At 42.1% G+C, this 15,999-nt stretch overlaps 1 protein-coding gene across 3 annotated transcripts; it reads right to left on the reverse strand.

Moving 5' to 3' along the window:
- Positions 1-11,201: 11,201 nt before the first annotated feature.
- On the reverse strand, positions 11,202-15,529 carry TMEM177 (transmembrane protein 177). 3 transcript variants are annotated; one of them, XM_032991651.2, is made up of 2 exons: positions 15,484-15,529; positions 11,202-12,346 (listed from the first exon to the last, which is right to left on the reverse strand). In XM_032991651.2, exon 2 carries the CDS (start codon positions 12,330-12,332, stop codon positions 11,397-11,399), a length of 936 nt encoding a protein of 311 aa, XP_032847542.2. In that variant the 5' UTR covers positions 12,333-12,346; positions 15,484-15,529; the 3' UTR covers positions 11,202-11,396. The 3 variants fall into 3 exon arrangements, with proteins under 3 accessions (XP_032847542.2, XP_032847549.2, XP_032847557.2); XM_032991658.2 differs by lacking the exon at positions 15,484-15,529 and adding an exon at positions 15,014-15,437; XM_032991666.2 differs by lacking the exon at positions 15,484-15,529 and adding an exon at positions 14,088-14,186.
- Between the last annotated feature and the right edge of the window lie 470 nt (positions 15,530-15,999).

The following is a 15,999-nucleotide window of genomic DNA, read 5'->3' on the forward strand; positions in this document are numbered from 1 at the left end:
AATGTTGCAGAGTAAGCACAAACTGAGAGCTGCCTGAAAATAATACACTTATCAAGCCTACAGTATCATTGCTTGGCCAACAGATACCACAGAGCAACAGCAATACTGGACTGATCAGTTTTTTCTATTATTGATCAAATACGAATTTTAGTCTTGGTTTGAGCCACAATTTTTATCTCAGCCTACCCATTATACACTCCTCCTGCTATACCAGAAGGATTCCAGTGCTATTCTCCAATAGTGTAGAACCGTCATAACTGGCTCCCTGTCCACTGGTCTCTCTCAGCTTCTGGCTGGAGGTACGTAGGAGGATGAAGGGGATGCTGTGAAGGAACTATACTTAGCTCAAGGAGGATTCTCCACGAATAGGTGCCACTTGGCACAAAGTTAAGAGCACCTTTCAGGAGCTTTTCCCCTCAACTAAGAACATGGTAGAAACCTTGGATCTAGAGTCAGCTGTCTGTTTGCCACTATTTCCTTCAGTGGCAAACTTGGCACAAATAAAAATTGCATTTCTTAGCAGAGGGTGGTTCATTTCTTTCCAAGGAACCAGACTGCTGCTAAAAGGCCAAAGCTCACTGGGCAAAAGAAAGTATCTCAGTTGGTGAGACACCCGCTGTGTATGCTTTACACTGGGCTTTAAGCAAAGCCAGATCTCTGATGGCAAGTTCTGGCCAAATCCTGTTGACTCAAATGACACACTGTCCATCTGTGGTAACTAAATAATTCATAGTCGCTGCAGTGTGGAGGCTTCATTCTAGCCTTATTAATAGATGACAGCAATTTTGGGCTAGTCTCCCTTCCCCTTGGTTAGATTCCCATTAATCAAGCCTTCCGGCTAGTCGCTAGTTTTCCTGCCAGCACGGCCTTGGCACTTAAAAATCCAGTATTGTGGATGGTGGATATAACGTTAGCTGAACCAAAGAATCTCAGCCCGCCACTCAACTCAGCCTGTTAATTCCTGGAAAAACAGCCATGCCCTCAAAGTCTATGTGCTTTGCTGAATTCATGAAAAAAAGTTCTCTTTCAGAGAGAATGTCAAGCGTTATCCCCAGTGGGCAGGAGTTAATCAAGCACATATGCTCACTGACTTGCTGCCAGTGCTCATGTGAGTCACTGACTGCCAAGAGGTACACAAAGTTCACATCTGACACACAGAAGCCTACCTAAGATGTTCTCTGCCTGACAGATCACTGCTCTTTGCCCCACAATATTATTTATTATCATCAGAAAAGAGGCAGGGAAAAACCTCTGAATTTGTGATTTTCCTGAAATTATTTATAGGGACATTGAACAGACCAGGCTAATTTTTAAGCTAGGGAATCACTGTTTCATAGCTGACAGTCTACGAACTCATCCACCAACTGCAAGGTGGAAGAACTTTTAATAGCTGAGTTACAAAACAGTTGATGAGTTTATGATGGCATGATGGATGCACACATTAAATGACAGCAAATAAGAACTACAACATGAGCTGAATTTCACACATTGCTTTTCATGGAACTTATTTGTGCAATAGGAAATTTATATTGCATGCTTGTTCACAGCCTGGATAGAGACTAACTTGAAGTTACAAAGTGGTAACAAATACCATTGCAAAGATGGAAAATTGTAAAAGACGCATGAGGTGACAATACTTCTGTGCCACAGTCTATGGAAAGATTTTGGATGGTAATGAAAAAAGCAGTCTTTTCACTCTCCTTAACCTACTTTAGTAGCAATAAAATTGCCTTTTTTTTTTTTTTTTTTTCTTCTTTTCTAGGAAGCCAACTCTAAAAGAAAATGAAAGGCAAAATAAGACTTGAGAAGTAGGCAGCGGGGACACTGTTCCACACTGCTGAAAATAATCTGTCCAAGGAGAGCCCTATTAGTGCTTTGTGGTTAAGTCATCCACGTTGTGGGATTACTTTGTTTCAGTCTCTTGCTTCCCAAGGAGTTAAACAATTTCCACATTAGCTATAATGAGTATATGATGTAAATGTTCCTTGGATTGCACGATACAAGCAGCCCAGGCTCGCTTCTGTTTCGCCTACCAGAATACTCCTTTTGCCTCTTCCCCTTCCAGACCCACGATTCCTGCATTTCTTCCCACACCACGACACAGTTTAACAAGCACAGGGATCCCCCCTCATCCATCCTTGCCTGCAACACCCTCCTTCAAATAATCTCCAGGACATTATGGTTTCAACCTACAAGTCGTAAACTTGAAGAGACGATTTAGCACAGGTCTACTTCCTCAACATGCACGCGTTCATGTTGCACAACACAGGGAGCACAATGTCACCTCCCCCAGCCATGTGGTAAAAGGAAATCCCAGCTGCACTTTGCGATGGGTTTGCTCCTGGCAGCGTAGCTTTGGGTAGCTCAGAGCAGACAAACAGACTGATCCCCTCCACAGATCCGGCAGCAGCCAACGTGAGGCTGAGCAGGGCTCACCCCTGGTCGGCACTGAGCAGCACGACTGGGTCACTTCCAGACCCTTGCTGAACTCTGCCTGCCAAGTAACCAGAGGCTGGTTACCCTCTGGTTCATCACCAAGCTCGGGCTTGGGTGATGCATGTTTTGTCATCACAAAAGTGTATCACTGCATCAGTCATGCCTTCTGCTGGTTTTAGGCAAGCACCTCTCCTGGATTTGGCCATCAATATTGGCTCTGTTTACAAGATCCAAGGCAAAACTCAGTAGAAACTCTGTAAGATTAAAACCAGAGCGACACCATGAAATTTAAGAGTGCTGTAGGTCTGGGGTTTTTCCATAGGCTTTCACACCCACAGCTTCAGCTGAAGCCAACCTACATCTGATACCCATAAAATACCAGGTAAAGAACAACTCTTTTATACCAGCCATCAAGATTTTAATGTCCAAGATGAAAACATTCAGTGAAAGGGGAAGGAATTTTGACACATCTGATCCTGCAACACGCACACACAATATTTTGCATGGTTCAAAGCTGCATCAAATCTGTTTCCAGTCTCAGAATAAAAGAAACTTCAGAGACAGTCATGGCATAATTTGAGAAATTTGTGCTCCAGGAAAACTTACCTTGGGGATCTCCACATAACACTTCTCCAGTGAAAGCAATTCTGTATCTGGATCAAGGAAACAGTAAGTAAGCATGTCAGCTGAACTGCTTGTTTAGTACATGGCACCACATTTAGTTGGGTCTTTTTCTGATCGCTGCATAAGCAGAAAAAACAATCTGGCTACCACATGACTCTAGAAGAAAATGTACCTTTTTTGATCCATTTTTTGTGATGTTTCAGCCTAGATTTCTTCTTTAATACTCACTGAAAGGAATCCCAAATATGTAGAAAAAAACAATTACTCTCATTCTTATTCTGTTCTTAGACTGAAACTTTTGCATTTTCATGGCTCTACATATCCAGTTCAGCTGCTGGAAAGTTAGAAAAAAATTTGAAAGAAGTGTTTCTACAGTTCAATTTGCAATTGCTAAAGCATGGCTTTAATTTGCAACACAAATTATATACTGGCCAGGAAACTAAGAAAAAAACTTCTGCCTTTTCACCTGCTTCATAGGTGTAAAGCTAACATACATGTATTAAGCTTTCATCTAGCCACCTGCAACTATACCATAGCATGAACAAGTAAACACTATTAAGATCTGTAAATTGCAATTGCAAAAAACTACCTGGATTTATAACCTCCGTAAAATTACGGATTCAACATTTCCTTTTATAAGTTGCTGTCACGCTTAATGAAATCTTAATCAATAAGAAGTTTGTCTCATTCCTGATCTGGCTTTTTGAATATTCACTATTATATCTTTAGATTAAGTGGAAGAACGTGGAAGCAGAAGGGAAAGAAGTGTTAGGGGATGAACACAATTTTCCAAATTGCTTAAAAGAATATATAAAAAAATAACTTTTGGGATCAGTGGCTTTTATTTTCCTATGACAACTTCTAGCCATGACAGGCATATAATGAACGTCTGAACATTAAGAATTTATGTGTGCTGCCTTAGATGAGCATAATTCTCAACTATTATTAATGAGGAACTATAAAACACACTTCAAGTTTTATGCCTAAATTACATGAAGTTTCCAAAAACCATAAATACATCTGTCTATGGGCATCTACAGAGAATTATATAACATGCTTTTATAACACAGTCATTGAGGCAGTGGAACTCATCCCATATGAAAAAAGATCTTACAAGAAAAACTTTCTACAGAGTAATACTTCCCCTGCTCTGTTTTCTGAAATATTTATAGATGCCTCCAGTCTAGTCAGGAAATGAAGAAAAAAGATTTAAAAAAGTTTTTTCAAAACCAGCATTGTTATTTATAACATGGCTTGATCTTAATTTTCAGTCTCCCCTGAGAAACAGATCCAGTGATTCATTGTATAGTAATTAATTTGTTGTTTAAGAATTAATATAGCTTTACAATAGTAAAGCAGATTATAGTTTTATCTTCACTTCCACATTTGTTAAATCTCTTTATGTATAGTTACAGTGGAGTAATTTACTAGTTTTCACTACTGGAAATTCTACTTCTGGTTTTATATCACAAATTACGGCTTCAGTCTCATCTGATTCACGTTGATATTGACAGTTATATTTGTGGTAACAGAACTCCACAAAACTCAGTTTTCTCTGACTGGAAATAAGTAGTAACATGGGCTTTTTGGACCAGCATGGTATTAAACTGTCCCATGTCGCTTAGTGGAAGTTGAAGAGGGAACCATCACATGCAGTTCTCAACTCTCTTAAATCAGGGGCTACTCCACCGAAATCTCCAGTGGCTGTGCAGAAACTGCCTCCAGTCCAAAGAAGCACCCAAGAGGAGTTGGTGAAGGAGCTGAAGCAGAAGCTTTTGTCTGGGGTGCGTGTGTGCTACCTGGAGTACCCAGAACGTGGCTGCGCACAGGGAACTGGAAAGTGATGGAAAAAGGTGACTACTTGAGGATGTACTGAGCAGATGGGGTTCTACTGTAGTTGACATGGTCACAGAGACGCTACTCAGAAGCAGCTAAGGATCTGTGCATACTGTCAGGACTACAAAGCTTAGCCCTATTAAAGGGATAACCTAGAAATCAGATGCAATTGGTAACAGAAGTCTGTTGCAATTCTTGTGCAGTATACAGCTTTGTAGCAACATCAAGATTTAGAAAATTTAAGGAACATGAGATTATTTTTCTTGGTTTTTCCTAGGCTTTTCTTCTGCATTCCAAACCCCTCACCCTCGCAAGAGTCATTCAAAAATTTTTTTTTTGTCAGAAGCGAGTAAGCGTTCTTTTTCACCAGACAAAACCCAGTAGACCCCTCTGCTGCAGTTCCATGGCAGATGACTAAAACACATCTATAAACTCTTCAGTGGAACTGGCAATACAAGCAACTTGAGAAGACACAATTCTCAAAGCCAGTGTGCAATATCTCTACATGGCAGCACTCAAGTGTAACATGGATGTGCCTGAGCTAGGTCAGCATCAGTACAGGCAGCTAATGGTACAACTCTCAAGTCGCAGTATGTCCCCTAGCCATAGAAGTATATGAAATTCCCGGCAATTTTCAGGAACAGGAAACAAAATTCCTAAGGGCTCAAAGGGAATAGCAGCATCTTAAGATTGACAGGCAAACTAAGATCAAAAGTGAAACGGGTGTCATAAACAGTGAGTAAGAAATACATCTTTCAAAAGTAATGCTAAATAAACAATTCAAAAGCAATATTAAATTCTTTTTTTTTTGTGGCAAAATAAGATTTGTAATCACAATAACTATTTTTCATTTAGTCAAAGGCATTTTTCATTGCAAAAACACGTATACTAAGCCTAATAAACCAAAAAAGTTCAAGCTGCTGTGGCCTTTGGCTAGTAAGTACTGTAGGTGCAAGCAGGTAGTACAAATGAAAGTGCAAGCAGCCAGTGAGAGCTTAAAAAGCTCACAAATCTTGTTTGAGTGAGCTGAAGCAGCTTGCAAGATGAGTCAGCAGGCAGCAGAGGCAATTAGAGTTGCAGAGCAAGGGGAAATGAAAAGGAACAGAGAATGAAGAAACGACAACATTCCCACTGGAAAATTATTTCAGCGAATGATAGAAACAAAGCTACCAGAGGTCATCAGGTCTGCACTAAACCACTAGACAGTTATTAGAGAAGAGTTGTGAGGATACTGCATACCCTTTCTTAATGTTCCCTCTGCAAGAACTGCTGCAACTCTGAACCTGGGATCAGGCTCACAGTGTCTTTGTTTTCTAAATACTGTTAGTCATCCTAATGAGATCTGCTGTTTTGTAAGACATCTACAGCAGAAGTAGCTTGGCCACACATGAAGGAGGACAGAGCTTCACCTGTTACTCATTTATATTGAAAGAAGGACCAAAGTAGCTAGTGACTCTGAGTAACCAGATCAGGACCGGAAAAGTGCCCAACTTCCAGATGAAGGAAGTTCAGATGGGGTGGGGAGGCGCGGGTAAAGTTCCCTAGGAAGCATGATTTGGGGGGACAATTCTTTTTTCAAAATCTTGGCCCAATATGCTTAATCACTGCTATATATAAGAAACTCATGGTTATTAGGCAGAGGTCACATTATAGTAAGTACTGCACAAGCACATAGTTCCACAAATGGTTCCTGCCCTAAGGAGTATAGAAAGACTAAGGTGGAGGGAAATAAACATACACCTGGGCTGGCTGTGTTTTCTAAAGAGCATTTTTGGACACAAACTGAGTTTTTAAGAACATTCTTTCTCCAGACCAGGATACATCACAGCAAACTTGGTCTGACTGAGGAGAGTGAGAGCTCCCAACTGCAGAGACATTTCAGTGTTGACTTCTGGCTATGAAGCCTAAGAGTTCGGTTAGTCCAAATATCCCTTTTTCCCAGATGGGAAAGACAGACTGATTTCTAGCCAAATTTTAGTAATTTTCTCCACTTTACAGACTTGGCAGTTTGAGCAGCTTGAATACACTCACTTCAGCTAAACAAAATGATATATTCTCAGTGAAAAAGAAGCCCAGCAAAACATCCATAAGCCATTTTTCAGCTCCTTCAGATTTAATTTGTCTAACATACCAATTCCTAGAGAATAATTACATTGTTTTTCTGTTCTTAAGTCTAGTTTTGATAACAATCAAATTCAACTTCTCTCTCCTCCTGACAGTATTCTTATTCTGTAATGTCTTCCTATGTCAGCATTCCTCTGCTTACCAGTGTGTTGCGCCTTTCAGTTGTATACACTTCCAGCTGACATGAATGAAATCAAGGAGGAGCTGGTAGCATGGATGGCAGGTTGTCTGCAACTTAATCATTTTTATATTAATGTAATCACACCTGCTACATGAAGCTTTTAATGAACATGAGTGGATAACAGTTGCAGGATATGGCCCACATACTTGCCTCAGTGTCTGCAGCTTGCTAGGAATTGCATTTCCACATAGTGGAGATGCCTACAGTTGTTTTAATGAAGCCCACAATGGCTGCATACAGCAGTACCCATTCTGGGATGGATTCTCTACATTTGTTCCTTTAACGAAAGCTGCCTGTGACTCAGCCATGAAGATTTGATTCATACATTTTAATTCACTCCCACCCAAGCCACAGTCACAGTGGTTGTTTCACAACTGCTATGGCCAAAGGCAAAATGACAGCAGTAGGCTTCGTTTCCATCATCACCTCTCCCAACACCACCAGCTTACCCTGTAGGGCAACAGGCTCCACAGCTTCGCTGTCAGCTCTCTCACCATCTTAATCTGTCAGGTTCTGGAAACCACTTTATTACAGTAGAGCACTGTTGTCACCCCTTTTCACATTAAAAAGTGCTGTTTTCTAAAAGGCTGCTACACTTCAACTGAAGCCCCTGTGACAGTACCACGAGGGACATTCTTTACTCACATGCCACCTGGGTGGAGATTTCACTCTTGGAAGCCACCTCTGAAGCTCCTTCATTTGTAAACTGCAAGAGGATCCAGATACCCATAGCAGCTGAATCAGAAATTACTTTAAATCAGATGATTTCTACAGTTTGATTGTCTTCAAGAGAACTGCCTACCTCTCAGTTCTGCTCTATTTCTGACAGTTTTATGGGTTTGACCATTAAACAAGCTGAAGGCATCTCCATGACAAGAAACCACAGTTTTTAGGATAGGGAAAGGAACATGTGAGCCAGACCCTGCATTTCTTGCACACCAGTGGGAATTCTGAGCAAAGTACCTAGGTGGCCCTTGTCTCTTGCAGCATTATCTGCTAAACCTTAATGTAGCAGCAAGCGTGACATTTATATAAAAACTGAATGACAAGGATCATTGTTTTCCAGTTATCTAGAAAATTCAGGATAATAACATAAATAAACCACTCAAGAAAACCTCTCTTTAAACTAGATTGTGTATAAATTTTAACTAGCGACTCATTTTGGTCATTTGCTACTTATATTTCAACCTTTAATCACTTTACCAGAGAGCTTCATTTTTGTAGACAATATCCATTTTTATGAGAGTTCATTATTTCATTCACACCTTCACTCTTACAGTTTCTTGGCTTAGACTTCTTATCCACATCTAGCAATTCCCTTTGCTTAACATTTTCTGTTGCTTTTCTAAACAAAAAAATGGTACAAAGTCTGCCTCATCTGAGCAGGGCAAGAGAAGCCAGTTACTACTAAAACAAGTTTTCTGAACTCAGAGTTTCAGCTCTGGAGCTGGGGGAGACTCTAAGGCTGCTCACTGACACTATTTACAAACTGATTCACTTGGGCTCTTATATGCCACTGCATGAACTTGCTTTTCCACATCAGACTGTTCTTAGCACAGAGGAGCACGATCAAGCAACGCTTTCACCTTTAATTCTGGGGTTCTTGCGCAAAAACTAGACCATTTCTATCACCCGTACATGAAATTCTGATTTGATTTCATTGGAAGTTCCACCTACAGAAAAACATTCGCAATATTATAAGACTGCATGACTATTTTCATGGCCATATATTTGAGTTGTGCTGCTCTTACTTGCCAAATAGAATGGGTGATCTTGCAAGAAACAATTACCTGACAACACACATACGATACAAACCTCTTCCAGGACAATCCCCACATTCCCAAAGTTCAGGGAAATCTTAATTAGTAGTCGTGATTTCAACTCCTATTTCCTTATATTGATAATACTATGCCTCCAGATTACACAGGTGGTGACAGAATATAAGCCTGACTACACAGAGATGGAAGCATGTAAGCCCTTGGCAAGCACATCTCTTTGGAAGGCAAGGGCATACATCTTAATACTAGACAGCCCTTCCTTACTGACACCAATATGCCACAGCAAGTTCAAAGAAATGTAAATCAGACACAACATTTACAGATACATAGACCTTCCTGGAGAATCCAGCTGTAAGAGTAAAGCAGAGTAAACAACTGCAAAACCCATTAGCACCACTGGAGTTTTACAACCTGAGCATGTTAAGTAACAGCACTAGCTGCAGGCATCTTGATGAGAATGGTAAGAGGCAAGCAGATTAATTTAGTTTTAAGATGCTATTTGTTGTCAATCTCAAGGTAGGCTTCTGTTTCCTCTCTGCACTCTCCACGTAGTAGCAGCAGCTCCTTAAACCACATAAAATAACTCGGCCAAGTTCCCTCTGAGAACGTTTTATGGAGTTTAGACATGTCTGGAGGAGTAACGTGAGGATGAATTGAATTCACAGACTATATAAAACAGGAGTTATACTCCAGTCTTGAGACACTACTTCACTCAACCAAAAAACCTCTATCTTCACCTGTTACATTGGATTTACTTAGAAAATAAGTCAAATAAAATTTAGCCTGAAGCTTTGAAAGCCCCCTGCCTTAAGGTAAAGTCTCGTTTTATTTCACAGACTAGGAGATTTGTCAAACTCTTTCACAAAAGTTACAAGAACAATAACCTTATGCCCTACAGCCAGAAAGCACTTCAGAGGCATTTCATGACTTGATACTTCAAGGATAACTGCAAACGATAGGTGATGGTCCAAAAAACCATGGCAGATTACTTCAGCAGAAACCAAAACATCTTATATACATGGCTTCATCAATGTAAAACACCACCAGTGCCTCAGCAGCCCATATATCAACTTCACGTCACTGTGTGATTCAAAGGGAAAACAAACTCAGTAATGCTTTGAGAAAACACAGGCATGACAGTTATTATTGTAGCAGATGAAGAAAGGACAAAACCAGGGCAGAGAGGACACTCAGCACATCAGTGACCGAGAAGTTACAAAGTAATAGAAGTTTCTCCTAAGAATGACAACAGAGATGAGAAGAGGAGAACTGCTGTGATGTCACCAGGGAGGGCTCCTGGAACAGCTGCAATAGAAACACAGAAAAGGGGGAACTACAAAGTTTGAGAACTATCTTCTTGGAGATCACATAAAAGCTCCAAGGTGAGGCTGCAGTGGAAAGTCTACTGCCCATGCACTAGAGACCTTTCCAGAAAATTAGTAATCCTGGGCAAAGATCAGTTCTGCCAGTCAAAACCTTCTTAGGCTAGTCTGAAACAGAAGAATGATTTCCTTTGGCAACTCTTCATCACAGACCTCATCAGTCTCTGCACCAAATACCAGACTTATTTCTTACACCTTGCCTTCTTTGACATACAAGGTGACATACATCTATGTGTATTTTTAAATTAAATAAAAACTGCACCAAAGCAAAGAGAAATCCCTCTCCTGAACATGCTTATCCCACTTGTGAGAAAACAACCATCCCATCACAGTCATGCTATGTACTGCCACTGCTGGGAAACATTCAAAATATACAAGCTGCAGTCACCATATCATGTAGAGAGTAGAACTGCATTTAAGCAAAATGATGCAGGTGCTGATAATAATCCAGCTGTATTGAACTGCAGCATAACTAGCGTGCCCTACAGAAGCACGGTGATTGCAGTGTAAGAATTTACATGGCGCAAGAACTTATACAGAAGAGAAACACTGTGTCTTGGTGTTTATGTAAAAGCACATACAGACTGCCCAGATTTTTAAACATCTTTGGGTTGTTCCACAGGAGGAATAGCAAACACACATACAAACACTCCAGTTTAAATGATAACGATCCCAAAACTCTCCATTGGACTTTACCCTTCCCGTTTTGCAGACTGCACTGACGGGGAGACATTGCAGAGCAGAGCAGCAGAACTTCCAGATCAATGTCTGGTAAGTTCCCCTCCTCAGTGGTCTTGTGATTGGAGATGCACACAGAGCAGAGCACTTCTGGAACAAGTCTTTAATATTTTAAGAGAGGATTCTTTATTCACAGAATGTGCAATAACTCCTTCCGAAGTATATGCAAAAATAAACCCTGAAGTTCTAATGAAGACACAGAGAAAGAAAAAAAAAAAAAAAAAAGCAGCACAGCAGTGTTCCAAGAGAATACATAATTCATGAGTTAAAAATTCAAGAAATTCAAGCACTCCCTTCCTATGCCTGGAGCTCTCTTAAAATATTAATGATCAAATCTCTTCGGTAAGTGTATGGGGTATACTTTATTCTGAACCAGTGCCTTGGGAAAAGGTTACCACTCGGGGCATACATTTTTGTCCCCTCTTTGCCCATCAGACCACGAAGAATCCTGTTGCGGGACAAGATTTTATCATAAAATTCAATCCCACCTCTGGTGTAGTCTTTGGAAACAGTAGCTGCCATTCTGTCAGCCTTGCAGTCTAGGTGATAGGTCATAGCGTCATAAGAAACGTAATAGCACATTAGTCCACCACCGGCAGTTATGAGGTTACAGATGCTGCGAAGTATCATGGGGCCACGAGATAAACCCAGGAGTAGCTTTATACCTCTCCCACAGAGAAAAGTACCAGCTAAGCAAGCTGGAGCCACAACTGCACTGGCTAAAGGGCTGCCGTTCTGCAAATACACAACTTCTCTGGCAATGGCAAACTTCTGAGCTTTAAGGGAAAATGTCAGAGCTTCCTTCAAAGCAACACCTTCATTGCTCTCCCAGTCTACTTCCTTGCCATTGATCACAACAACATGGTCAACTATTCCTTCTTTATTCTCAGCTGTGCTATCGAAGTTAGGTGGGATGCCCACCAACGAGCCTGCAGGCAGCCAGGGGATTCCAGCACTCACAGGGTGGAAGCCAGAAGCTGCAAAGGCTCGATAAGAGTCAGTGGACTTCACATCAGTATCTTGAAGGACATCCTGAAAGACACCATGAAGCCTCTGTGAAAGCTCAGCTGGCCGCCCCTCTGACCAGCACTCATGCAACAGTTTGAATGTCTGCTCAGGAAACACATGATAGGAAAGGTCAGCGCCAAACAGTCCCACGCAAGAAGCAGCCAACAAAGTGATCTTGCGCTTCTTTAACCACACAGATGCCTTCCGCAGGAACTGCACTGCCATAGTCAAATCCTAACCTGTTTATAACACAAAATCAGGAATTAAAGTGTGCATAAATGGGTCTCTCATCTCTGTAGCATTTTAAAAAAACAATGCAGAAAACATGAAAATAAGCAGAGCACAATAACCAACAAAACATTTTATTTTACATTAACAAAACACCTTTATAGAGAAAGTGATACTCATTAATTTGGGGGTCTTGGAACATAGAATGATTGAAATGAAAAATTAACTTCTCCCTCTCCTCCAGTAAACCAATTTACCACAATAAAGACGTTAATAAAGCCACCATAATTCCTTCTTTCCCCGGCAATCAATACACACTCAGTATTTACCCAACATACTTGTTTAGTGCTTGCCAGCACAATCCTAGTATTGCACTCCACTACAGACATTAAGATCAGAAAGAGCCAAAAATTAAATTAATCTACACTAACCTTCTATACAGTACAGCTCCAAAAATAGTAATGAGTTACCTCCATACTAAATTCCATAACTGGAGCTTGACTACAACTTCCAAAATAGGATCACATTTTGATTTGAAAATTTCAGGAGACAGAATTTTCCTTTAGAGTTTGTTCTAAAGGATAGTCAACCTCACTATTAAAAAAAAAAAAAAAACAAAACAAAACAAAAAACAACCAACAAACAACCAACAACAACAAAAAACCCACAAACCCAAACAAAAACAGTATGTGTTTTTTCTAGTTTTTTTCAGATTTCAAATTCCAGACAGTGGTTCTAGCTTACTCAGCAAAAAGCTATTTTCAGAAAGCAGCATGCTTTCAGTGGCTACTTTTAAAAATTGGTCTCTGAAAGAATTTCTGTGACAAACAGTACATGCAATCCAGAGCAGAACCTGGAACATACATTGTTTCAGGGCAGACAACTATGTTGTGACTCTTTAAATAAGCCGAAACAAACTTTCAAACCTGCCAACTCCTCCAGTTCAACAGTCCTGCTTCCCTTGGGGAGTATCAGTTCCTTTTATACTCTAAGCCATATGATGTGCTCTGCCCAGGAAAGCTCCAATCTCTTAAAAAATCCCATTGGCTACAGAATTCTCCCCTAAAATGATGCTACTATAAAGATATAAAAGCTAACTAGGCACCTAAACCCACAGACATTAGTGAAAATTGGATGCCCCTGTTCCTATTTGCATGTTGCAATGTCTCTTCTCTCGGGGCTTTAACACATGAGCTTCAGAGGCTCTTGTTGCAGCTGTTGAAGACATTAGTATTTCCAGCTGTCCTTACAGGAAGCTGAGGTGGCAGAAGGAAGCTGTGCTTTGATACAACCACCACGGTCATAGTGTAGAGTACCATCAAAGGTGGGTTTCAGCTATGCTGCTGGGCTTTGTAGAGCAGCAGCTGAAACACAGACATATGCTCACTTCTTCCACTCATGCTGAACAAGAACCTCCCACAGAGGGGTAGAGTGGACAACTGGGGGCTGTAACATCATAAAACAGCATTGCGTGACATGCCAGGATACACCAGTCATGATCAACAGCAAATGAGTATTAACCACAGGGAAACAAAAAGGGATTAAACTAAAGGCGGTGTTTTAATGATATATTATTACTGCTCCTTCCTATGAAGCTCTTTCAGATGGTAAATTCACCAGGGGAAGAATAATCTTGTTTAATGTTTATACTGCACTGAACACATACTGAGTGCTTAATAAAAACAATGATGCATATAAGTATACAATAATTTAATATGCATTTCTTAGTGTAATAAGCAGTGGTATTCTTACATTCTGCTGAAGACCGGAGGCGGTGATTTGTTTGACAAAATTATTTAAGAAAAACACACTAAAGAGCCAAGAGCTTGGATGAAACCCAATTTCGGGAGAAAATATCCTTGATAACAGAGCTAAAAACCAGAAAATGGTAATACTAAATCCAAATGACCTCTGTGGGGTTAATGACCTCTCAGCAAATCTGGTAGTCTAGATCTGATTGAAAAGGTCATGCCATTTACAGTGGGGGGGGGGGGGCAGCACTTCTAAGGGGATGACTGTGTGAAGACTATCACTTGATCCACATGTGAGGCCAAGCCAAGGACTTCCCAAGTTTTTCCCACTCATGTTAGAGAGCCCTCATTCAAGGGGGCTAACAGATATTTTTAAGATTGGGAACACTGCAAGGAGAAAATTCCCCACCCTCAGCTTATGTCCACACCAGTGTGGAGAAGGACAAACCATGCTGGAAACTACTCTGCTCTCCTTTCTTGCATGACCGACTGGTGCTTGCCAAGCACACGGGATGCCAATACTCCTCCCGGCCAGCGACTCGGGATGCCGGGAAGCACACCCGGAGAGGCGGGCAGCTGGCAGCCCACGGGTGAACCGCTGGGAAGTGGGGCAGGAAGCGCTGTGCTTATCTATACAGTTCTCCTAAACAGCCAAAAGGGCAAGGTACACTTCAATGAATTAACACTAACTTTTTTTCCCTGCTTCAATCATAAAAATTGTAACAGTTGGTAAGTTTTTTTTAGAATTCTTTTAAAATGAAATTATCCTTTGTGCTGGCATGGTTTCAAAACTTTTTGGACAGACCCCTTGCAGCCCAGGCTATGTTCTTACATGGATTATGCCCAACAGTCCTGCCACACACCTAAGGCAAGAATAAGCAGGAAATGCCACAGACTACTAATTTTCTCATGATAGTCAATACTCACGAAAATAAATAGAAAATTGTCCTCGATACTTTTTAGCATTCGTGCTTTCAATTCTTCCCAGCACAGACTTTCAGCTCCTGCTGAAAATCTCACTGCAGCCCAGCCCTAATTGCACATGGCATCTTTATACATAAACTTTGAGCAATTTACGTGTAAGGCAGGCAACCGGAAACTACAAGGCTATTTAGACTGACTATATCCTGCACATTTAATCATTTAGCTCAACTGTCGAAAAAAAATTAAAAGTAAATAAAAGGCGGGGGGGGGGGGGGGGGGGCAAGGGGAAGCGGCTAAAACCGGCTTTGCCCGAGGGGCGGGCGATGCCCTGCCCTGCCCTGCCCGTGTCCCCCCCCCTCCCCGCCGTGCCGGGGGCGCTGAGGGCCGGTCGCGGCGGGGCCCTCGCCTCGGGCCGGCCTGGCCTGGCCCGGCCCGGCCCGGGCTCGGCTCCCGCGCCCCGCGCCCGCACCTACCGAGGCTCCCCGCGCCGCGGCCCAGGCCGAGGCGGGGCTACGGCGGGCGGAAGGGGCGGGCGGCAGCGCCGTGATGGCGGCCATCGCCTCAGCGGCACCCGCGGGGCCTCGAGTAAATCGGCGGCAGAAACCGCCGGCGGGGGAGGCGCGGCCCGCAGGCGGAGAGCCGGGTCAGCGCCCAGGGGGACACCCCGGGCGGCCGCCGCGGCGGGGGAGCGGGCGGACTCGCTCCCGGGGCCGTGAACTTGTTCCTTGTGTTTCATGCTGTAACTCCCGGAGGTTTTCCTGCAAAACACCTGATATATGTGCTGTTAACGCAGCCCTCCCACCGCAGTGCAGGAATGCTTACTGGGAAGGCAATAAGCGGCATAACTTGCATCTGTCACGTCAGATTTTTCTCCGTCATCCCTTATAGGAGAGTAACACATGCAGGGATTTTTATTTGCTCTGAAGTTGTGATTTGCTCAAAGCAGAAGATGGCTGGTGTAGTTTCAATAATCCTACGTGGGTTTGTGT

Source organism: Tyto alba, unplaced genomic scaffold (assembly GCF_018691265.1).
Source record: "Tyto alba isolate M040663 unplaced genomic scaffold, T.alba_DEE_v4.0 Super-Scaffold_7, whole genome shotgun sequence".
Classification (NCBI taxonomy): domain Eukaryota; kingdom Metazoa; phylum Chordata; class Aves; order Strigiformes; family Tytonidae; genus Tyto; species Tyto alba.

Bases quoted from the DNA above. Each gene is read 5' to 3' on its own strand.
- TMEM177 (XM_032991651.2), bottom strand. From the start codon at position 12,332: ATGGCAGTGCAGTTCCTGCGGAAGGCATCTGTGTGGTTAAAGAAGCGC.